The 23,924-nt window shown below is 47.2% G+C and overlaps 1 protein-coding gene across 1 annotated transcript; it reads right to left on the bottom strand.

Moving 5' to 3' along the window:
• Positions 1-607: 607 nt before the first annotated feature.
• Positions 608-22,321, bottom strand: LOC144754094 (zinc finger and BTB domain-containing protein 9-like). Its single transcript, XM_078641661.1, has 2 exons — positions 22,240-22,321; positions 608-16,293 (listed from the first exon to the last, which is right to left on the bottom strand). Exon 2 carries the CDS (start codon positions 16,273-16,275, stop codon positions 14,905-14,907), a length of 1,371 nt encoding a protein of 456 aa, XP_078497787.1. The 5' UTR covers positions 16,276-16,293; positions 22,240-22,321; the 3' UTR covers positions 608-14,904.
• Positions 22,322-23,924: the final 1,603 nt, after the last annotated feature.

The following is a 23,924-nucleotide window of genomic DNA, read 5'->3' as shown; positions in this document are numbered from 1 at the left end:
ATAGGTATGTGACGCCATGATGATCGTAAGAGGTTGATAATAGAGGTAGATTAATAGTGCTCAGTTGTGTAGTATGTACAGGGTCATTTATTCATTTATTTCCAAAGTTACTTTTGATTGTATGGTACTTTTTCGCACGTTTAATATGTTTATGTTTCTATAGCAATGTATCATAAGTAGGCGCAGATTGATAAAAACTTGGGAGACACATTTATTCAATATGTTGGTATGTTTAAATAACATGGTATCATCACATGTACTGATGAATGATATGTTTTCCGCATTTACCTCGTGTTCCATCCTATGTACCACCACATATAGATGCATTATTGTATGAATTTATGAACTGGGTTACCTCTCTGTTCCCCCTGTAGTGTCAGTGAACTACCATTTGATTGTTAACTTCTGTGATATTATTCAGCACCTTAACCTGACATTGATCGACTGTTTGTATATATTTTAGGATTTGCCCCTGATGAAGGGTACCTCCTGGTCCCGAAATGCATTGGGCACCATGTCGTGTGAAAATTGCATCAACAGTTTTATGAGTGATTAATAATCCTGTTTCCACATCCGACCAAGAGACGAGTCAGCAAAACATATGGTCTTCAACTTATGAACTGTGAAAAGACCAATTTTCATTTATTGCTTGTACAAAAAGACATTTTGAAAGAATATAGACATGTCATATAGATATGCTAGAATAAAACACTAAATGTGTATGTGAACATTTGTGTATAGTATTGATTACTAGTAATATGTTGTTGTAACATTGGGAAAGGGTTTCTTTCCCCTTTAGGAACAGTGCACTCTACAAGCAGGTTTTCCTGCTTTCCCTTATGAGTATAGCCCCAGTTTGTGACAGCCAAACACAAATCTGTAGAGTAGCACCTTTGGATTAAATTCAGATTACATTGTGGTTATTATATGTTTTTGAGTGCTCCTCAATTCCCACTCTTTATAACTTCAATTTGGGCAATCATTCCAAAAATGTATCTCTTCCTCCCTTAAACCTTCAGACTATGCTGGAAGACCTCCTCTTAGGCAAAACACTACTTATTTGCCTCCAAGAGACACCAATCAAAGCCATTCTGTAAGCAGACACGACTAATCACCTACTAAAGAAAGTTTAAGCACATCTTCCTACATTGAGAGAACTGCACCGGTTCTCTTTCCCACTTCAAATCCTGCTGCGTGATCAGGTATGCAACTAAATAACTTTAGATATCCATGCCTGTAAAATCTGCCATTTATGTGGCATCAGCACTAATGGGAGTGCATTCCTGGCAGCTGCAGGAAACCCAAAAGACTGTAAGAATGACCTTACCAATAGGTATTCTCCGCATAGTTACAGACTCTGGAGCAACCTCCCCTCGCAAGTTAGACTTGTCCCTTTGCTGATGCTATTAGGGAAAGAGCTAATAAACCACTTCTTCGAATGCTGTACAATCTGAGACTACATCCCTTCCCTCCATACCTCACTGAACTGCTGGGTTGCGTTTCTGATCTCTCTTCCATTTATACACACTTCTTGATCTCAGTTCTCATTTGTAAACATACTTGCATTTATTTGTAAAATCACAAGTCCAGCAGCAAGATCATTACATGATATTATATACAGCTATTAGCTTGCTTTGGAGGGTAAGCCGAAGCTTCGTAAGTACTACAAAAGCTAATTCCTAACATCCTGCTGGGGCCAATTATCCATATCTACCTCTACCCGCTCCTTCCCCATATCTGATATGCTGGAGAGAATCACAACAGGAAGATCCTACAGGCCTTTTAGTAACTTTCTACCACATACACCACCCAAACAGAGAAGGTAAGGAAGACGACTACCGCCTTAACATACTTCACTCCCTCTAGCTAAAGGGTTTGAGACAATAGTACTGCTGGTGTTAGATTCGGCCAGGTGTTGGCAAAAAAACCTTGGCTTGCAACCGGCAGAGACTTTTGCAATTACAAACTGCAAAATATATTTTTTTAATGTATGCAAATGCAGCTTCAATTTCTTGCAGTGAGCAAAAAAACGGCTTGCAGCAACACTGCCCGACAAAAAGTAAATAACATACTGTATGCACTACAACTGTAGACCAATTTAATCTAAACACAAATGGTCGATAGTTCCTTTGTACAGCACTTCAGCATTAAGCAAAGTCCCAATTCTAGACGACGGGAAGAAAACACTATCAATGTAGACAAAACATACATTTTGATAATCACCTCCCAAAAAAGCTATTAAATCCACACAGGAAAGAAACCACACATTACATGAGGAAGTGGCCCAGGTACATTGGTCGAACAGTCAACTCATAAAAACAAAACATTTGTCTTGACTAATGACAGCACTTGAAATGTCTTCACTTCAGAGCTTTTAACAGTCACAAGCACCTGGTGAACAAGCCCCATTGTCACCTTTGTAGCAGCATCAACACCATAGTCACAAGCTAGAAAGACGAGTCAGACGGTGGGCTAATTAGCATACAAGAAGTGTGCACACGGGGCCTGCGCCCCAGCCAGCCAGCCCGACAGCCATCTGTTTACAATGAACGCAAGCGCAATAATTGGAAACAGATGGCGCTGTGTGGCAGGCTGCGCGTAACCGCAAGCCGTAGGCCGTGGCTGCTACTATTCCAGGCAAAGGTGGGACATGCACCCGCATTTGCCCAATTGCGTGCTGTCTTTCTTAGAAAGATGCATGCAAAGGCCAATAGCGTGTGGTCCCAGTTGGAAGCCCTTACAAAAAGCCTCGCAGAGCAGTGCATGCGCACTGGCTCAGGCGAGACCTCAAAAGGAGGGACAAAGAGACATGACTGATGACTAGCAAGAAAGAAGACAGTGAAACAGACAAATCAAAAGCAGGGGGATGGCATTAAGCACACAAGAGAAGTTACAACAGGTCTTGAATGCTCGACCTAAAAACAGGAACAAGACCATGCTAAAGAACTATCGCCGAATTACTCTCATTGACAATGAGGCAAAATACTTAGCAGTGACGTTTCTGGAGGAACTGCTGAAGTGGGCAAATGAAAGAAATAATACCACTAAATTGAACATGGGTTTTCAAAAATCTCAGGCAAGACAATTAACATCATGGCCATATTACTGCTCACAGATCAGGCGAGAGCCTCAAAACAGCCACTTCATCTATGCTTCATCGATTACAAGGTAGCGTCGATCATGTGGACAGGACCAGGCTCTGATGCAAACTGGCACAATGGGGGATGCCCGGGACTCTCCTGGTCTTGCTGATCACCCTTCATACAAAAACATGGGTACAGGTGATGCTGGAACGCATCTCTTGAGGCGAATTCCAACATACAACTGACCCAGACACTTAACACCTGCAACTCCCACGCCCCAAGGTTAGAGGGCCTGGTGCTGTCAAGTTTCATGTACACAACGACGTAGTCCTACTCAGTCATACAAAGGCAGGTCTACAGCGGCTTCTTTACAACACACAAGTCAAAAATGGACGGACCATCAACTTTGACAAAACATACACCATGACGATTTGCAGCAAAAGGAAAAACTCCCGGGCATGGCTCTGGGCAAAGACACAAATTTAGTCAACAAGAGACTTAAAAAACTTAGGTGTGACAAAGGGACACAATGGAATGGACAGGTCTGGCACTCGCAGAGTCGCTAAAGAGTCTAATATGAAACAGGTCATTATTTTTCCCACTTCTTGGGGTAACGCTCGCCAAGCTGCTGCTAACAATAACATACGTCAGCGAGCTTCATTGATGCAGGGATGCCAAATCCTAAAAAGTACCCAGGTAAAGGCTTGTAGGATCATCTTCAGCTTACCCCAGCACAAATCAGGCTGGAGTTCGGTCTCCAGAATCAGTCCCATGCGAGGCGCAGAGCTTTTATTAACCTCATGGGCACAATCAGGAAAGCAGCTCCCTACATTCGTAATCACTACCTATGGCAGGAGCTCTAGCAGGCGGACTTCTTCACCTACTAGAGCATGTCTGATGGAATCCCTGGCCAGGACCAGGCTGATCCAGCTGTGGGAAACTCCAACCACCTACGCGTTGTTCAAAAAAACTGCGTGGAAATCTATTGCGCTTCTCTCTTTGGTAGAATACATGGCAGCATTCTCAGCTAAAGCACAGGCTTGGTTGTCAATAAACACTTACACTGTCGCAGCACCCCAGAAATACCTGAGCATACGCTTCCCGAGGTCCATCAAGGAGCAATTTTTTAAATATCGCCTTGGGCTGTTACCCTGAATATCTCATCTTCCCCACTGGTTGAGAGTATCGACACCAAAGACCGGTGGCAAGGACACTGAGGACTTACTGCACCTGCTATGCACCTATGAAGAACTGCTGGAGGAAAGAAGACAAATTCTTAAAGCTCCATTTAACCAGAGAGGGATTCGATCACGAAGATAAGCCGCAACGGCCTGCTTTGCTGCTGACGAACCACAGCTGATCTGTCAACTGGTAAAATTCCCCGCATTGGCATGCAAGAAACTGCCCAAGACACAAAATGCTGAGAAGACTATGCTCTTCTGCGTGACACTGGGGACATTAGGCGAGGGCCACCAGCCATTACTCCAGGCGAAGCAGTCCTGTCTAAGACTACGGCCTGTCTTTTTGTATATGGCAATGTTTGATCTCCCGCACTTCACGCACAGCACTTCCATAACCTCCGCACTTCTTGCACATGGGTCCTAAACCCAAGCCAGGTACGGGTTTATGGCTCCTACCTCGTAAACAGCCGCTTTTAATCAGATCCCCTCGGTATATCAGTATCGGCCTCTTTGAAATACAGCTATTTATGGTTTATCTTAGCATTACAACCACAATCTCTTTTTAAGTAACTCCTATTGGATCCAGTAAATGAGAGAACTTTTATTCTAATACCTGAGAAAGATGTTATCTTACCAAAAGTGTAATATAGTATTTTGAATGTTTTTAATATGTTGTTATTTATTGCAATGATTTTAAGTCACTATGCGAATTAAAATAAACTCGAGAAACACTAAGCAACACAGTTCTTTCCCACTCTTCCAGGACTCCCCAGACCCTGCACTCCCTTATCAATGCACACTTGCTGCTCTGCAAAGGCACATCTTCTCCCTGCACGCACACATACACACAAACATATATGGCCTAAGCAGAAAACCATGTAGGAGAAAGCATCATGCTAGAGCTCAGGCATGGGACTCCTTAAGATGCCCTGCAGTCTAAAGCATTCCTGGGGTGTTGCCACAACAATGAATGTGCTCTATCAGGGCTGCAACAAGTGGGGAGCTGGTGAACTAGTGTAGTTACAATCCACACCTGCAGGGGGGGCTGCTCCCAAGTACAGAGTTCCAAACGGATTCTTCAGCATTCATCGGTACTGAACTGAGCCTACAAAATGTTAATCTTGTCTGTCGCTGTAGTGAGCCTTCAGATATCCTCTGTAGCTGGGCTGGTCCTTCTGAAGCACAGAGAATTGGTAATGAGGAGGACCATCTGTGGATTCAGAGGTCTCCTCATCACAGACTGCAAGAACTGGACACACACTGGGGTCAGGGGAACAGTTTTAATTGATAATTGTGCAGCCTCCTCCTTAACAATCATGATCCAACTGTTCTCCATATTCCAACGGTAACACAACATCCAGGGTCGAGTAACTGTCCTCAGTGTGCATAACATGGAACATAACGGAACAGCGCGTGCACACTCCAGATAGCCAACGTCTGGGAACAGTTTGGACGACCAAAGAAAGCTGCGTTAATTCTTTTACATTATCGGTCTCAAAGTTTTGAGCTTTCATTGAGTTTAGAGTCATTGAAACACATTCACAAGGATTCATGGTAGCTTATATTTTTCAATAACATTTTATCATGTAATTATGACATTTGGTTACGTGTTAACATGCGAGAGATCCCCAGAATCGAAGGAAACTCTGAGATATACATTGAATGCTTGAGACCTTTTTCCAAAATAGAGAATCAAATCTGCAGTGGCTACAAGAGGCGTCCCCAGGGAAGCACTATCTCTTCTGAACTCCTAGAGCCAAACCCGCCTTAACACAGATGCTCTAACATAGAAAGATCCTAGTCCTTATTAACCAAATCAGGCTGACGTCATTCCAGCTACAAAATACATCGTTTTTATGAAGTCTTACCCTAATAACAGTAAAAGAATAATTATTATTTGGTTATTTACTTGCGTCCTCCATCAACACACTCGTTAACATGTAAACCCAACCTCTATCCAGCCACATATGCTCTCAACTGACCTACATTGATTTTGAAATTTACAAAATATACCTTTGATTTTTTTTTCATCCTATTTGTTTAATTTGTGATGAGGACCACGGCACTACTTTGCTGCCCCTGTAGGCCTGCCTAACACTCCCTGAGGAGGAACCCTTCCTGGCGTTTAAACCTTAAGCCGATTTATAGCCTTTTCTTGCCTGTTCAGAAGCCAATGAATGTCTACTTTTCTCTTAGTTGTATAAGGAGCAGTATACATCACACGTGGAGTTAAAGGGGTTTCAGGTAGGACAGTGGGCTCTACGAACCAGGTATTGAACCAAACAATAGAAGGTACAGTAAGTTGTGCCTCAGACACCACAGATTGAACACTCTAGCCTCTTGTTGACAATTAAAGAGGCATACTCCAAACTGCAAGAGCTTTCTGGAAAGACAAAAGCTTTGTTTACATCTTTCTTTTCTGCTAAAGTGCGAGTCCTTGAATATCACACTCAAATCACCCCACAATCAATGCAATTCTTTCTTGTTCAAGCAAAAGGGTCCCAAAAAATCGAAGACATTCTGAGTAAAAGTGTGCAGCAAACTAGTGACATTCTGTGCTGTATTTGAAATGGTGTAAACACAACTTGTGATGTTCTGAGCTGCACGTGGAAAGATATAGGTGAAATTAAGTATCTGTTCGAAAACCTGGTTAGTCCATTTCTGAACATCACCTTAGAAACCAGGCAGAATCTGCACACTGTACAGGATACATGTACTTTATCCACAAACAGCATATATATTCAAAGTTTTCAAAGAAAGAAGCCATCCTTAGAATCCTCTAATCTTTCACAGGGTTTGAATGCACTTCTGCAAACTAATCCATCAAATCTCTCCTTCCTGGCACCCTACTCTACGCAATGCTACGAAGCACCAACGGCCAGCGATAAAACCTGCATCTTTCCTTCTATATCCAACAGGCCGGTGCCTGGACAGCACAGTATTTCTCAAACAGCTACTAGGACTTGAAGGCTTCTCAGTCAGTGACAAGTTTCTAACAATAGTAGTTCAACTGAGTTTTTCTTACCATGAACTACATTTCAACAACTATCTGGGAAGACATGTGAGATTTTAATACAACTGGCAATGAACCGCGTGAGGTGAATTAGAGTCAGCCCTAGACAGAAGTTCAATGTTTGAACGTATTCAACGGATTACTGGAGACCACTTCCCTCTAACTTCAAATTAGTAGAACAACAAAATCAGTATGGTGACAGATTTTGTATTGTCGATTACAGCTTTTTCAGACTAGAGAACAGTAAAACCTCCTGCCTAGACGTGCATATATTCTTGCAGATGTTAGAAAACTACAGGCCAGGTGCATCAAAGGGTTTTACCGATTCTGTGTCTATGGGGAAAGGCGTTCATACATATGGCCCTATATGAGATAATGCATCACTGCCATGTAAGTCTCTGTGGCTCTTCACTCTGTTGGGTCATACTCGGTTTAATGTTGTGCTGGACTTCTACCTTTCTGCACGACTTGGTGCCCGAATATTAAAACTCTACCAACCCATGCAAAGTATACCGAGTAAATATAAAAACCCTCTTTAAAGTGCCTTCCTATCATCTTAATGCTACAAGTGGTAGTACCTTCTTGCACAGGCCCACGATCAAGAACTCTTCCCTGATGGATCTGATCGGATTATCTCTGCTCGGTCTTTGAGAAAACGTTAACAACTGTTCTATTGGTTCAGAGCCGTATCTTACAGCAGGGCCAGGAGTGTCCTGGGCAGCAGTGAACAGTACACACGTGCACTCAGTCATCCAAGAGTGTGCTGGGCAGCAGTGAACAGTACACACGTGCACGCAGTCATCCAAGAGTGTGCTGTGCAGCAGTGAACAGTACAGACGTGCACTCAGTCATCCAAGAGTGTCCTGGGCAGCAGTGAACAGTTCACACGTGCACGCAGTCATCCAAGAGTGTGCTGGGCAGCAGTGAACAGTACACACGTGCACTCAGTCATCCAAGAGTGTCCTGGGCAGCAGTGAACAGTACACACGTGCACTCAGTCATCCAAGAGTGTGCTGGGCAGCAGTGAACAGTACACACGTGCACTCAGTCATCCAAGGTCTCCTGTGTTCTGTGTTCCTCTCATCAGGCAGATTCTGACCAGTTCACAGATCTCCTGGAGTCCTTAAGTCATTGGAATCTGTTCCAGTCGGTTCCAGTTCCTAAAATTACGACATGTTATAAATAACGGAATCACTTAGCTGCTAACATCAAATCTCCACACGAATGGGTCTTTCAAATGCAGTACCTGCAGAATATGTATGCAGGACACACTCAGGACTATTTGGAAGGGGTAAAGCCGGTCACCAATGAAGCACCAAAGACTGCAAGTATTTTGGAGACATGTACTCAGCATTTTCTACTAAACTAGCAAACTCCCTCAGTTATGCTGACCCGGCTACCACCAGATTCTAAGGGGAAATATCCTAAATAACTGTCAGATCAACATCTGCTTGAGTAGGTGCCTTATCAATTTGTTTTTGAGCATTCAATAAGAATGATAGAGCCTTACAGCTCCCAATCCCTCTGAAGAACTAACTCACTGTGAGAATAGCTATCAGGTGACAGGACAAACGCGGGAGCTGAAGGGCCCTGTGTGCAAAAGGTCTATCCTATTACAATCTTGGATTAGATTAAAACATTTAATTGGAGGTACTGTGCAGATCAGCGATAGCGAGCAAGACATAATGCCCAAAAAAGCAGTGCAGTTGTGGTGTCCGTCTGGTTGATCACCGTACTAGTTCTATCTATAACAACCTTCTCAGGTTGTTGTGTTTTCTGTCATTTGAGATCACAACTTTTCTCCCTGAAACTTTTTGTGCTAACCATGAAGCTTTCTTCGTCCAAAAAATGTCTTACCATGCTTTCCGGACTTCATGTCTCTTTTTTACAAAGATCTATCAGTATGTTGTTCCCCAATCTCTTCTGTGGTCATCGAAAATCACAAGTCATCAAACCAGGCCAATGCATACATTTTCTCTTTCCAATTTGATGCAAATATCTTTCTATTTTGCTGGGAAAAAGTTGTAAAGAGAAAAGTAAAGTGCTTCAGCTTTCTGCATGTGGGTGAACAAACACTTGCATGGTGAGGCTACAAGACACACGGCGTTTTTTGCACAGCTTTGCGAAGCGCCGTTTGACCAGACTCATTCAATATTAAAGGTTGGTTTGGAGTTTCACTGAAACAAACTGCACTCTAGAGTATGAAGACACTTGAATCAAAGATGCCTAAGACTGGTTTGCTTGGAGGACTCTAGTTTCTTGAAGGCTTTGTGATCGCTTTGGGGTGGGGATTGGGGGAAGGTCATATTCCATGACAGCCATCTTCACATGTTCTCCTTCCTTATCAGTGAATCGCCTGGTTCCCCCATCACCAGGTTCATCCAAGCGCACCTTGAAGCAACTCTCCGCCGCCCATTCCAGTAAGTGCTCCGAGGCCACCACAAGATGGTTAAAGTGCTTTACTAGAGTACCAAATTAAATACTATAATTAACAAAAAATAATGCCCCACGTAGTACCTTAGGACACTTATCTTCTTATCTGCAGAGCACAGCTTCTCAGCTCTCCTGTAGAGGACATTATTAGTACGTTGGTAGAATGGAACTGACCTTTAGCGCCTTTTACCAACACATGGAATGTGGGGGAGCCGAGTGTGGTGGCGTATAAAGGTTATTTCAATTGACTCCATAACAGGTAAGCTCTCTGTCCTATGTTTTCTCAAAATCTTTTTCAGAAGGTGGTTCTCTCACCTCTTATGAATGATGGCTTGGACTGTAGTGAATAATTCCCAGGCAGAGATGTGGGCCAGCTTCAGAAATGCATCCCTGGACCATGTATGTGGTCTTTTGAGGATTGTAGATGGTGAGATTGTCCTCAATAATGATTGGTAAAGGCGGGGGCGAAGTCCAGAATGCACATCAATCAGCAGCCTGATCCGAGGCAAATAGGTCTGCCAGCTTTAAATTCCCGCCTCTCTTGGTGCTTTTGCTGTCAATCTAAAAGCTTTCTAATAGCCGAACACAGAGTTTTCCCTCTGCCTGGCACACTGACAATACCAGCACTGCCTTAATCCCACGGAGTAAGGTAGTCGGGCCAACTCCTATGTCCCCTTTACAAAGTACAATCTTTAGCTACATCAACCCATACTTAGGGTATTCAGAGTCGTCCCTTCAGTCTCATGATTTTCCCTTCTAGAAGCTGCTTCTTGGTAGTATTTTAGGAAAGATAGGGAAACATACCCGATGATGAATATTTCTAAATAGCACAGAAATTATTGCTCTCAAATTCAGTTGATGCTCCTCTGAATGTGAGACTTGTGAAAACTGTATAACATAACCGCTGTTGATATTAAACTAAGATGAATACGGGCATGGAACCAGATTGAATTGTATTCTTATTGTAAAGTTATATGATTAGCAAATTGGTTTATAAAACCAAACCTGAAATTCAGGTCTGTCAGCAATAACTTGCTGCCGCTGTGGGCTGACGTCTAGCCTTCTGATCTCTCCTGTCTGACATTACCTCAGCTTAGCGACATCTCTTGTGCTGTCTCTGCTAGTAACATGCCACACTATTCAATTCGAGGAGCATTTCTCTTCTGTCACACACTAACTCAGACGTCTCCCTGGCACTCTCCTCTTAGACGCCAACTTGTCTACGACCTTTGCTGTCCTTGGAATAATTGTGTCCACAAGGAGCGCCAACTTGATTTTAGCTCCTAACTAAGGAAATATTAGGAATTCCTTCACTCGTGTAAATAATTGGTTTGAGGACCACTGTTTTTCTATATCGAACGTTACCCAGGTCCACAGACTTGTCTGGGTCACCCCATACTTGTAACGGTCCTGGAACAGTGATACACTGTACCAAGCACTATGGTGCACTTGCAGTCCTACAGCTTAAACCACAACACTCAAAAAGAGACACACAGGGAATTATTGGGGCACGAGACCTGTTTTTGTAGTTTGCGGAAGAGCAGTGAACACAGAACTGCAACTAACTTCCCACAAGATGGTGGCTGCGACCAAGAAGGATCTACCGCTGATAACCTAAGGCGGCAGAATCATAGGAAGCCGACCATCCTACAATAGCTGAGGTCAGGCTGAGACAGGAGGATAAACCGATAACGTACCACGATTAGACCAATCCTGCAGTGTGAATGAGGTATCGAGTGCACACTGGGTCTTGCACACCGGGACTTGAATTTAAAGCGTTGGCCTATGCCAATGAGCCGGGCTCAGAATCTAGTGACAACGACAGAGACTGACTTTGAATATGTTGCTGTCACTTAAGATATCATGGGAAAAGGAAATACAATTTGCACCCATAATACAACCCCTAACAACACGATTGTCAAGTTCACCATAGCTCTCTTTAGAGTGAAGATAAATAGGACCTTGATCAAAAGAATCAGGGTGTAGATCATGGATGTGTGAAGTTTGCATAATTTTCTTTTGCGTAATTACACATCATGCAAATCCAACATTTTAAACTATATTTTAGTGCAAATGTGTCCTTGTATCACTTTAGGATAAGAAACACATTTAAACAAGAGCATTACGAAAAAAAGCGGCTTGCGTTTTGTGGTTCCTATGTGTTTGCAGTACATTTTACAGCAAATTGCATGTAGTTATGTGAAGTGCCAGATTCTTGGGAATTTCATGTGACACGCAAAATGCAACATTCACGAAATAATGCAAATTACACCTGCGTGATTTAAATGTTGCCCAGGCCTAGTTTAGAGACAGCAGGAGGCTCATTTGATTAGTGTTCAGCATGTGACCCAGTTTCTTAGCACTTTAATCAGTCAATATGTAGATTTGTAGAGCGCTTCTTGTCACCCATCAGATGCGAGGGTCAAGGGTTAGAGAAAGGGACATGGGGTGTCTGGTGGGCTCATGAAAGATCAGGCGGTGGTTCAAGGTGGGTATGCGGTTGTGTAAGGCCTTGTATGCATGGGTCAGGAGCGTGAACTGGCATCTCTTCTGTACAGGAAGCCAGTGGAGTTCCCTGGGGTAGGGGGTGATGTGGGTTCATCTAGGGTCTATTCCTGATGGACTTTGGAAGTTACTCATGTCACACAAATAGATCTGGGGCCAATAGAAGTCCTAGCCCCCTGGCTACCATTTTTTCATTTATCAGCATTAACTAGTAGCCGGTTCATTTTAGTCACTCACTGTCAGCACTGGGGCCAGCCTGACTCAGTCACATGTCTGACTCTCCAGGCATATAACTGAATCTTAACATAATTCTGACCCGAGATCTGCATAATACTCAAAACTAGGCAATTTCCATGGCTATCGGGTGGACACAGACATTGAATAACATTTTCAAGAGCCAAGGGCCCAGAGGAAAACCACTGGTGGTGACGGAGCTATGCATGCTCTGATAAAGACAAAGCTCACGAAAGGAGGCGGAGGCCCAACGGTATGATGCTGCGGGTGCTCCATGAGGGAGATGGGGTTAATTGCCATTCATAAATCGATTTAATTCAGAGCTGAATTGGTGTTTTCTCTTTTACAACTTGGTGATGTTTATATGCTACATTTCCTGGAGTATACACTCCCAGGAGTCCCTTCCTCAACGTACCTTCTGTGCGTAGAGCCTTTTTCTCAGATTCCCTGATCTCTTTAAGCTCTGCACCTGTTTGAAGGGGATGGCGAGGGCAGCACCAGGCAGCTTTCTTCTGGCTTTGCCCTGCTGGCTTCACCTCTTCCTGCCTCCATGAGACTGTGAGATGTTTGATACCTGGATTAAAGCTTTCCACACTGCTACCAACTGAAGTAATCTACAGCTTTTCCCAAGTCTACCTGCCTGGCCTGTCCCTTCCCTACTGTATCCTGTGTTCATTTAGTGAGACGCCCAATTTTTGTTAAGGAAGAGAGTTGCACACAGTCAAGCATTAAAATGTAGGAATTTCTGGCTGAAAGATTTCTGCAATCAGATCTCACCAGCGCAGGTCAGCTGCAGTGAACCAAGAATCACTGAATGTTATGTAACAATTCGGTAGGCCCAGCTCCGAGGGTTGGAAGCAGAGGCTGGAGTAATACAGATGACTCAGGAAGAGTTCGGTCCCTACTTATTTAGGCAGTCGCTTGACCTGTAACACCTGTGGCTGGATTTTTTTTTTCGTAGGTAAAAATTTTTTTTTTTCGTAGGTAAAATTTTTTTTTTTCGTAGGTAAAATATTTTTTTTATGCAATGGAAGGTGAATGCTGCCTTTGCTATCACGTAAATAGTGCCCTACCCTCTGGGGTTGGCCAGCACTATCAGCTTGACAAATAAATACATAAATAAATATTTTGAGCCAGACATGAAACAAAAAACGCGCAGACACTGACTGGGTACATAGGCCACAGGTCAGTGGTGCTGGGATAATTCCAAGTGGGACACTGGTTTGGAAAAGAGTTATTGTTGGGGCGATTAGACCACAAACTCACTACAGTCTTCAAGTACTTGTGCCTACGGCAGGACTCCAACCCAGTGAGCTCCAGTCCTAGAACCCATGTCCAAACACAACACTAGGAGAGGCTGCAGTTACACTACAAGTCCGGAGAGACCCACCTCGCTGGGCCTAGAACATACACATAAAAGAGAGACGCAACCTCTGCCAAGAACAGGCACAACCTTCAACAGTGACAAGTGCTACATACGCATTTCTTTTAAAGAGCAACAGGGCCAGTCAATATGGGAAGAAAATGCAAGCAGACTTCCACAAACATGTCAACTAAATACAAAGTGCTTTTCATGTGTCTTTGCCGTCCAGACACATATCCCTGAACACAGGGCACAGTTTCTTTCTGTATCATACGCCTCAAAAAATGTTTCTCTCTTGCTGTGTACGACAGCTCTCTAATGCCGATGACTTTGTCCCATAACCGCTCTCTAGTCCCCGCTATCACAATATATCTCGAGCTGACCATTTAAATCTTTTCCCAGGGCTGGATCCCTCTACCCCACATCTCCTGATGCCTCCACATAGTGTCTCACTCTCTGCTCCTTTCTCCATCACCTATACTGTAACATTTTCATGATGGCGATGCCACCTCTGAGCTCCCACAATATAGATTCTATTCTCTACCAGGCTCTTACAACAATCATACAGACTCTCTGTTTAAGATTACCTCTAAAGGTTTACATTTCCACATTTTCCTGCGCTCCTTTCAGGCTGCCTCCTCTTGTTATTAGCCTCAGTGTCCTTAATAAAATCCAGATTTTCTGCCCAGCAGGCTGTGAAAAATCTAAATTATTTACAAGAGTTCAAACTCTGAAGTATCGGCATAGCTTTCGGCTTTGCTCCTATGTCCCAAGACCTTTCCTTCGGTAAAGAGCCTTCTCACCTCTCCTATGCTTTCAATTCACCGCACTATGCCATACACCCTCCTCTCTCTCTCTCGCTGCGAAATGTGCACCCCTTCCCACCCCCCATTGCCTGGCCATCTCTAAAGTCATGCAGATCCAGAAATACTGAACTATGGCCAGAACCTACAGGGCAGAGCTGCAATGAGCCCCTGAGAACCTGTTTCACAGGGAGTAACGAACCAGGAGCAGAGGCAGCGAGACCACCTCTGGCTCGTTGTAGTGTGTGCGCACGCTCACATCTCAAATCCCAGCAGTGCCAGCATGGTTTTACTTGTAAGACCAGCAGGCTGTCGACCAGCCTTGTCCCTTGCACATCTCCTTGTGCTTCAGGAAGCAGCTCTGCACTCGGAACTTGCGCCCACAGTCTTCGCATGCATACAGGGTACCATCGTGGGTTTTCATGTGCTCCGTCAGATGGTGTTTCAGTTTGAACTTCTTGTTGCAAACAGAACAGCCAAAAGGCCGGAGGCTGAAGGTCAACATGATGTGCCGATCTCGCTTGGGCTTTACAGCAAAGCGTTTCCCACAAAGACAACCAAACTTTTTGCCATCGGGCGCAGCCATGATCTTGACGGGGGCATGGATCACTTGCCCATGAACGGTGTGAGCGATGATTTCATTCCCATGGAGGTCCACTGGCTTGGGTGTTAGCTGAGGGAACCCTACCTGATTGGACATTTTCCCCATGTAGCTTAGGTGCCCATCATAGGGAACTAGATAGCTCACCTCACTGCCCGACTGAAAGTCCGATGAACAGATGCTCTGTAGCTCTGACATGCCATGGGCACGGCCATGGCTCAGAGATTTCAGAAGGTTTGCCTCATGACCAGGGAAAGTGAAGCCTTCATCCTGCTCAAAGCGTTCCTGCTTGATGTAGAAGACCTTTGAGTCCTTAGAAGAAAAGCATTCCTGCTCCACCCTGGATGAAGATTCTTTGTAGGAGCAGCTCGCCACATTACTCCCCTCGGCTTCCTCCAGGATAATTTTTCCAGACTTGTCTATTGACCTGCTGGGGACCTGGGGCTGTTCTTCATCATCTTCATCGTCGTCATCATCATCATCTTCATTAGATACCTGGATTTTTATGACATCATCATCCTGACAATCATCAGATTGCTGGGCAGATGCAGAGTCTTCCCTCTGGTGCGGCACGTCTGCGGTACCACTATCACCCTCGTCCCGCTGGGCCAAGTAATTGCTACTGCTGGGAGACTGGCTCTCACTGGCCCTGCTGGACCACTTTGGGCCGGAGACGCCCTCCCTCTCCTTCAGGATCTCGGAGCAGCGGTCAACCACCTGCCACATTTGGAGGCCACTGGCCACCAGAAGGTGGCTGGGCAAAGCCTCCACATTCACCCGTAGCCGACCTGAGTAGATGAGCTGCAGGAGGTTTTCGAAGGCTTCAGGCTCGATGGCGCCGGGTAGCACGATGCAGTTGGTGTCATTGAGGAGCAGCTTGTCATGGAAGTACGGTGAGGAGGCTGCGAGCACGGTTTTGTGTGCCTGGAAGACGCGGCCCTGCACATGCACACTGATGTCGCAGAACTTCCCCTCCAGTCGGTGCCGATTGAGACTCTCAAGGAGGACCGCGCTGTAGTGTGGAAACTGAATGTGGATGGTTCTGGTCTGTGACTCCATGGCAGCCCAGAAGTAGAACTGTGTAAAGGGGTAAACAAAAAAACATAAGAGTCAAAGGGAGAACTAACAGAAGTGGAGACCGCAATGGGAGGAGGGGGGGGGAAACAAGAACCAAGAGTGAATTAGGAGGCAAAAAGAAAGCATGGTGAGTGAAAAGAGTAAATAAAAGGAGAGGAATACTAACTGCGGGGAGTGATAGGTGTAAGGTGGAGGGAGTGGGTGGCAAGGCAAATAAAACAGGCTCACAGATAAGAGCAGTGATAATGAGGTGTGATAAAGGGGAGAATGAGGAAGGGTGAGGGGTGAGAAGTGGAGAGGGGGGTTCTGCAAGTGGGGACTACAGAGGGAGGGATGCTGAAAAAAATAAGGCTAACAGAGAAAGGTCAAGTTGTAACAAGGAAAGAGTAGTGAGAGAAGTACGGGCAAGTATAGCAATAAGGAAGGGGAGGGCGAAGTTGGGAAGTGGCGATATAAAAGGGGGAGAGAAGAGACTGAAAGGGGGATGAGAGGAAAGGCTATGATAGGAAGGGGGAAAAGAGGAAGGTGGATTTTAAGGTTTCAGAATAGGAGGCAGAGGTTGAAAAGATAGAGCTGGTGAATGAAGTAACTGTGAGGGAAGGTTTCTGGCAACATTAATATCCCATTCCTCCAACTCACTCAACCTTTAACACGTCTTTCCCTCAAGTGCATTATCCCCATGTATTACACTGATGGGGCTGGAGCCCCCTATGAAGGGTGGATGTGTTCTCTTCCATCATGGAAGATTCTCCTACACAGTGCAGGACTGAAGAAGTCTCTCTCAGACACATCTCTAACAAAACCATCAAAGCCTGATCCATCCTCCAATGGACGGAGAAAGAGGTTCAAAAACATTTCACAACAACTTGGCTCTTTAAACAATAAGCATCCAGCTCTCTGCTTATCCTTCCAGTCGATAGTGCCGAGACACCTATGGGTATTTGTGCGATTTAGAATTTGATAACATAACATCTCCCTTCCACACAGCAGTCCAAGAAACAATAACAATTCTCCTTCACCCACCAATGTGCTGTCCAACATCTAAGACATTGGGTAAACCAGAGTTTCCTTTTATTTCACTCAATGGGCAAAAATGATGTAAGATTCCCTGTGCCTTTCACTGGTGAACCTGGTTTTCAGATTTCCAATGCCCACTCTCTAGCAATTTTGTGCCAGAGTCAACAGTCGCAAGACATTCTAGATGTAATGACAAAGTTGTGAGTACTACATGCCACCTAACGCATGCTACATGTGAATACAAGAGCAGGCTTCTACTCAAGATGCAAAGCACAAACATCTAAGCAGGCAGTGCATTCTGCAAGATTTAAGCATATATATATTGATCTTGATTTTGCAAGACCGCAAATACTCTACTTCAAGGGATATAATTAATTTTGAAAGAGCCAGGTTTTGATTTACGTAATGGTTGGTGATGGACAAATACAGGCGATGTCAAGCTCCTGCAGCAAGGTATGAGAAAGATCTGCCACCTTGCCTACTGAGATTGATTTGGGATACATCAGTGTATGGAAAGAAATGTACCAGAAAAATTGACGTTGTGTGTTTGAAGGGCCTCTAAGATGGAGTGCATGTTGAGTGATGCAGAAAGTCTTGAAGGTAGCAGTTTTATGTACAGGGAGCCAGTGAAGTGTTTGTAAAGAATGTTTTATGGAGTCACACGGTGGAATATTTAACAGAAGGGCGATAAAAAGCAAAAGCGAAGTGTGTCAAAGCCATACTGAGGTTCAAGTCCCACTACGAGCATTCTGGATTTGCTAACTTCGCTTTTCCACCACTAACAGTTACTCTTGCTTGGGATTCTTTCCATGTCCTGAAAAGAAGGAACCACAAACCTGTACCCAGGGTAACACCAAGGCTACTGGCCCTAGCCGCCTTCGATCACAGACACCACCTTGTATTCCCTCTGATCCATACCAAGATAAGACTATCTGGCAGGGAAACCTGAAACGGGATAGGATGAGTGTGAGCCGCTAGATAGAAGAGGATATGATGGTAGAGTTGGGGTCTGGTGAGGACTCCTGAGTGTCAAGGGTCCCAGGTAACAAGGGCGCATGCCTGGGCTCATTCAGACATGAATGGATGTGCGCATGCGAAGGAGAAAGAAAAGAAGGGAATTTACAACGAATGCCTGGTTCTGCCCACCCGAGACCCTCGACCCCCTCATCTCACCCTACGGTCTACAGTTTACCTCTCCCACTGTTTTCCCCACTCTATCCCTTACTCCTTTCTACTCCCGCCCCATCCTTCCAAATTATTCCCTCCCTTTAATGTGAATCCCATGACTTCTTCCTCCATTGCATGTACTGTGCCTGCCTCAACAGCATCCTCGCCTCTACTTGAGCTCTTCATGTCCTTGTCTCCTTCTGTGACTCCTCCTCTCAGTTGCTGCCCATCCGTACCTGGCTGCCCTTCCTTCTCTATACCCCCTGCTCCTCTCCAGCCTGTACCTGCCCTCCTCCACTGTGTGAGCCCCTTCATTCACTCCTTCTCTATACCCCTGCTCCTCTCCTCTTCAGCCTGTACCTGCCCTCCTCCAGTGTGTGCCCCTTCATTCACTCCTTCTCTATACCCCTGCTCCTCTCCTCTTCTCTTCAGCCAGTACCTGCCCTCCTCCAGTGTGTGCCCCTTCATTCACTCCTTCTCTATACCCCTGCTCCCCTCCAGCCTGTACCTGCCCTCCTCCACTGTGTGAGCCCTTCATTCACTCCTTCTCTATACCCTCTGCTCCTCTCCAGCCTGTACCTGCCCTCCTCCAGTGTGTGCCCCTTCATTCACTCCTTCTCTATACCCCTGCTCCCCTTCAGCCTGTACCTGCCCTCCTCCACTGTGTGAGCCCCTTCATTCACTCCTTCTCTATACCCCTGCTCCCCTCCAGCCTGTACCTGCCCTCCTCCACTGTGTGAGCCCCTTCATTCACTCCTTCTCTATACCCCTGCTCCTCTCCAGCCTGTACCTGCCCTCCTCCAGTGTGAGCCCCTTCATTCACTCCTTCTCTATACCCCTGCTCCTCTCCTCTTCAGCCAGTACCTGCCCTCCTCCAGTGTGTGCCCCTTCATTCACTCCTTCTCTATACCCCTGCTCCCCTCCAGCCTGTACCTGCCCTCCTCCAGTGTGTGCCCCTTCATTCACTCCTTCTCTATACCCCTGCTCCTCTCCTCTTCTCTTCAGCCAGTACCTGCCCTCCTCCAGTGTGTGCCCCTTCATTCACTCCTTCTCTATACCCCTGCTCCCCTCCAGCCTGTACCTGCCCTCCTCCAGTGTGTGCCCCTTCATTCACTCCTTCTCTATACCCCTGCTCCTCTCCTCTTCAGCCTGTACCTGCCCTGCTCCAGTGTGTGTCCGTTCATTCACTCCTTCTCTATACCCCTGCTCCCCTCCAGCCTGTACCTGCCCTCCTCCAGTGTGTGCCCCTTCATTCACTCCTTCTCTATACCCCTGCTCCTCTCCAGCCTGTACCTGCCCTTCTCCACTGTGTGAGCCCCTTCATTCACTCCTTCTCTATACCCCTGCTCCTCTCCTCTTCAGCCTGTACCTGCCCTGCTCCAGTGTGTGTCCGTTCATTCACTCCTTCTCTATACCCCCTGCTCCTCTCCAGCCTGTACCTACCCTCCTCCACTGTGTGAGCCCCTTCATTCACTCCTTCTCTATACCCCTGTTCCTCTCCTCTTCAGCCTGTACCTGCCCTCCTCCAGTGTGTGCCCCTTCATTCACTCCTTCTCTATACCCCTGTTCCTCTCCTCTTCAGCCTGTACCTGCCCTCCTCCACTGTGTGAGCCCCTTCATTCACTCCTTCTCTATACCCCTGCTCCCCTCCAGCCTGTACCTGCCCTCCTCCAGTGTGTGCCCCTTCATTCACTCCTTCTCTATACCCCTGCTCCTCTCCTCTTCAGCCTGTACCTGCCCTGCTCCAGTGTGTGCCCCTTCATTCACTCCTTCTCTATACCCCTGCTCCTCTCCTCTTCTCTTCAGCCAGTACCTGCCCTCCTCCAGTGTGTGCCCCTTCATTCACTCCTTCTCTATACCCCTGCTCCTCTCCTCTTCAGCCTGTACCTGCCCTCCTTCAGTGTGTGCCCCTTCATTCACTCCTTCTCTATACCCCTGCTCCTCTCCTCTTCTCTTCCGCCAGTACCTGCCCTCCTCCAGTGTGTGCCCCTTCATTCACTCCTTCTCTATACCCCTGCTCCCCTCCAGCCTGTACCTGCCCTCCTCCACTGTGTGAGCCCCTTCATTCACTCCTTCTCTATACCCCTGCTCCTCTCCTCTTCAGCCTGTACCTGCCCTGCTCCAGTGTGTGCCTCTTCATTCACTCCTTCTCTATACCCCTGCTCCCCTCCAGCCTGTACCTGCCCTCCTCCAGTGTGTGCATGTTCATTCACTCCTTCTCTATACCCCCTGATCCTCTCCAGCCTGTACCTGCCCTCCTCCACTGTGTGAGCCCCTTCATTCACTCCTTCTCTATACCCCTGCTCCCCTCCAGCCTGTACCTGCCCTCCTCCAGTGTGTTCATGTTAATTCACTCCTTCTCTATACCCCTGCTCCTCTCCTCTTCTCTTCAGCCAGTACCTGCCCTCCTCCAGTGTGTGCCCCTTCATTCACTCCTTCTCTATACCCCTGCTCCTCTCCAGCCTGTACCTGCCCTCCTCCAGTGTGTGCCCCTTCATTCACTCCTTCTCTATACCCCTGCTCCTCTCCTGCCTGTACCTGCCCTCCTCCAGTGTGTGCCCCTTCATTCACTCCTTCTCTATACCCCTGCTCCTCTCCTCTTCAGCCTGTACCTGCCCTGCTCCAGTGTGTGCCCCTTCATTCACTCCTTCTCTATACCCCTGCTCCTCTCCTCTTCTCTTCAGCCAGTACCTGCCCTCCTCCAGTGTGTGCCCCTTCATTCACTCCTTCTCTATACCCCTGCTCCCCTCCAGCCTGTACCTGCCCTCCTCCAGTGTGTGCCCCTTCATTCACTCCTTCTCTATACCCCTGCTCCTCTCCACTTCTCTTCAGCCTGTACCTGCCCTCCTCCAGTGTGTGCCCCTTCATTCACTCCTTCGCTATACCCCTGCTCCCCTCCAGCCTGTACCTGCCCTCCTCCACTGTGTGAGCCCCTTCATTCACTCCTTCTCTATACCCCTGCTCCTCTCCAGCCTGTACCTGCCCTCCTCCAGTGTGTTCATGTTAATTCACTCCTTCTCTATACCCCTGCTCCTCTCCTCTTCTCTTCAGCCAGTACCTGCCCTCCTCCAGTGTGTGCCCCTTCATTCACTCCTTCTCTATACCCCTGCTCCTCTCCAGCCTGTACCTGCCCTCCTCCAGTGTGTGAGCCCTTCATTCACTCCTTCTCTATACCCCTGCTCCCCTCCAGCCTGTACCTGCCCTCCTCCAGTGTGTGCATGTTCATTCACTCCTTCTCTATACCCCTGCTCCTCTCCAGCCTGTACCTGCCCTCCTCCAGTGTGTGCCCCTTCATTCACTCCTCCTTCTCTCTCTGTTTACCTTCCCTCCTCCGGTACATCCCACCCCTCCCCTTCAGGCTCCCTCCTCCTGCTCCATTCATCTCTCTGTCCTTCCAGCCCCATGCCCTGGGCCCCTCTGTACTATGGAGTCCCCTCTCCTCTACCCCCCGACTCCCAATCTCGACACTCCATCTGGCGCCCCAGCCTCCCCCCCCCTCTGGTCCATCCCACCCCTCTCCTTCAGGTTCCCCCCTCTCTCTCCTTCCAGCCCCATGCTCTTGTCCCCCGTGCCCTTGCCCTCTCTGCCGCTTCCCCCTGTGCCCCCAGCCTCTACACTCCATCTGGCGCCCCAGCCTCCCCTCCATGGGGCCTGTCCTCCTCCCGTCGCCCGGTCTCCCTCCCCGCCCTCTGGGCCTCTCTCCTTCCAATCCCCGGCCCTCCCGCGGGCTCTCCCTCTCTCCCGCCCCCGGGGGGGCCTCACCTTCTCCCGGCGGGGCGCTCAGGACAGGCCGCAGAACCCGGTGCAGCAGCACAGCCTCCCCGCTGCTGGCCGACCGGAACACTACCCTGGGAGGGAGCCAGCAACCAGGGACAACCGAGGGGAACCCTGGGAGGGGGCGGGGCCACCGAGGGCAACCGAGGGGAACCCTGGGAGAGGGCAACCAATGGCGAACCGGGAAGAGGGCGGGGCCAACGAGGACAACCAACGGCGGCGAACCCTGGGACAGGAGGGCGGGGCAAACGAGGACAACTGAATGGGATACCCTGGGAGAGGGAGGGGCCAACGAGGACAACCAACGGTGGCAAACCCTGGGGGAAAGGGCGGGCCAACCCGGGGTGAGGGCGGGGCCAACGATGACAACCGACGGCAGGGAAAGGACAACCAACGGCGGCGAACCCTGGGACAGGAGGGCGGGGCTAACGAGGTCAACTGAAGGAGAGCCCTGGGAGAGGGCGGGGCCAACGAGAACAACCAACGGTGGCGAACCCTGGGGCAGGAGGGCGGGGCTAACGAGGACAACCGAAGGGGAACCCTGGGAGCACATTCAGCAGGGAAGGGCAACCAATAGCAAAGCTTGGAACCAGACAGATGGACGAATAGAAACCAACCCTGGGAGAAACAGGAGCACTGAGGGACAACCAGCGATGAACCCTGGAAATGACATGAGCCGCCAGGTACGACTAAAGGCGAACCCAGAGATAGGACTGCAACAAACAGAGGAGCAAATGGAGAGACAGCAGCAAACAAGGACAACCATAGAAGAAACCGATGGAGACCGAATTTAACGAGGACAACTGAAGCAGAACCCTGAGAGCACCTTCAGCAGAGAAGCACAACCAAAAGAGAAGGCTGAGACCAGACGGATAGACGAAGAGAAACCAATCCTGGATGAGACAGCAGCACTGAAGGACGGTTAAAGATAAACCCTGGAAATGATAAGTAGAACTTGAAGTGAGCCTAGAGACACAACTGCAACAAACACATGGACAAACATCCGCCATGAAAAAACACGCTTTTACTGTTAAGCAGCTATGAAAATTATATCTTCAATTTACATCAAGTGGAGGGGAAAACAATACACATATCCTCTCTGAAAACTGAAATACCTGTAAATCTATAGTGGCATGCAATATGCCTCGCCAAATGTTAAAGGCTTGAAATGTGCCCAGTATACTGGCTTAAGTATTCAGACAGCTCTTGTCCACAGTACCCTCATTACTATCATGATACTTGAAAAGAAGGCAGTCTACTATAAATAATTCTCTGTCTCTTTAATGTTTTCCTTCTTGCACATTTCATTTTCTCTTTAACACTGCTGCTTGCTTGAAAGATATGGGATCAGTGGCATTTGCTCAGGATCACATAGTGTGTCATATGTTGATGCTGTTGTATGTGTTGGGTTGGAAAAGTCTTCTGTGTGGTACAAGATGTGCTCCCCTGCCCTGAGTGCCCAACGGTACTGATGTCTGGATCCTTAATGCTGTTTTTTTTGTCATAGCCAAACACAGATTGTGCATGTACATCTTGACATAGGCCTGTCTTGTCGGACCGCGAGGGGCACCCAAACTGCTCCCCTCAAAGTGGTGTAAGGCTACTGCCTTCACCAGGAGTTGGGCAGCACAAGCACGGTGGTGGCAGCATACTGTGTAGTGATCAATAGTACT

This window comes from Lissotriton helveticus, chromosome 5_1 (genome assembly GCF_964261635.1).
Source record: "Lissotriton helveticus chromosome 5_1, aLisHel1.1, whole genome shotgun sequence".
Classification (NCBI taxonomy): domain Eukaryota; kingdom Metazoa; phylum Chordata; class Amphibia; order Caudata; family Salamandridae; genus Lissotriton; species Lissotriton helveticus.
Note: the sequence above shows the minus strand (reverse complement) of the source record. Positions and strands in the feature narration are given on the sequence as shown.

What these genes read in the sequence shown, in the direction of transcription:
- LOC144754094 (XM_078641661.1), bottom strand. Translation starts at nt 16,275, where the DNA reads ATGGAGTCACAGACCAGAACCATCCACATTCAGTTTCCACACTACAGC.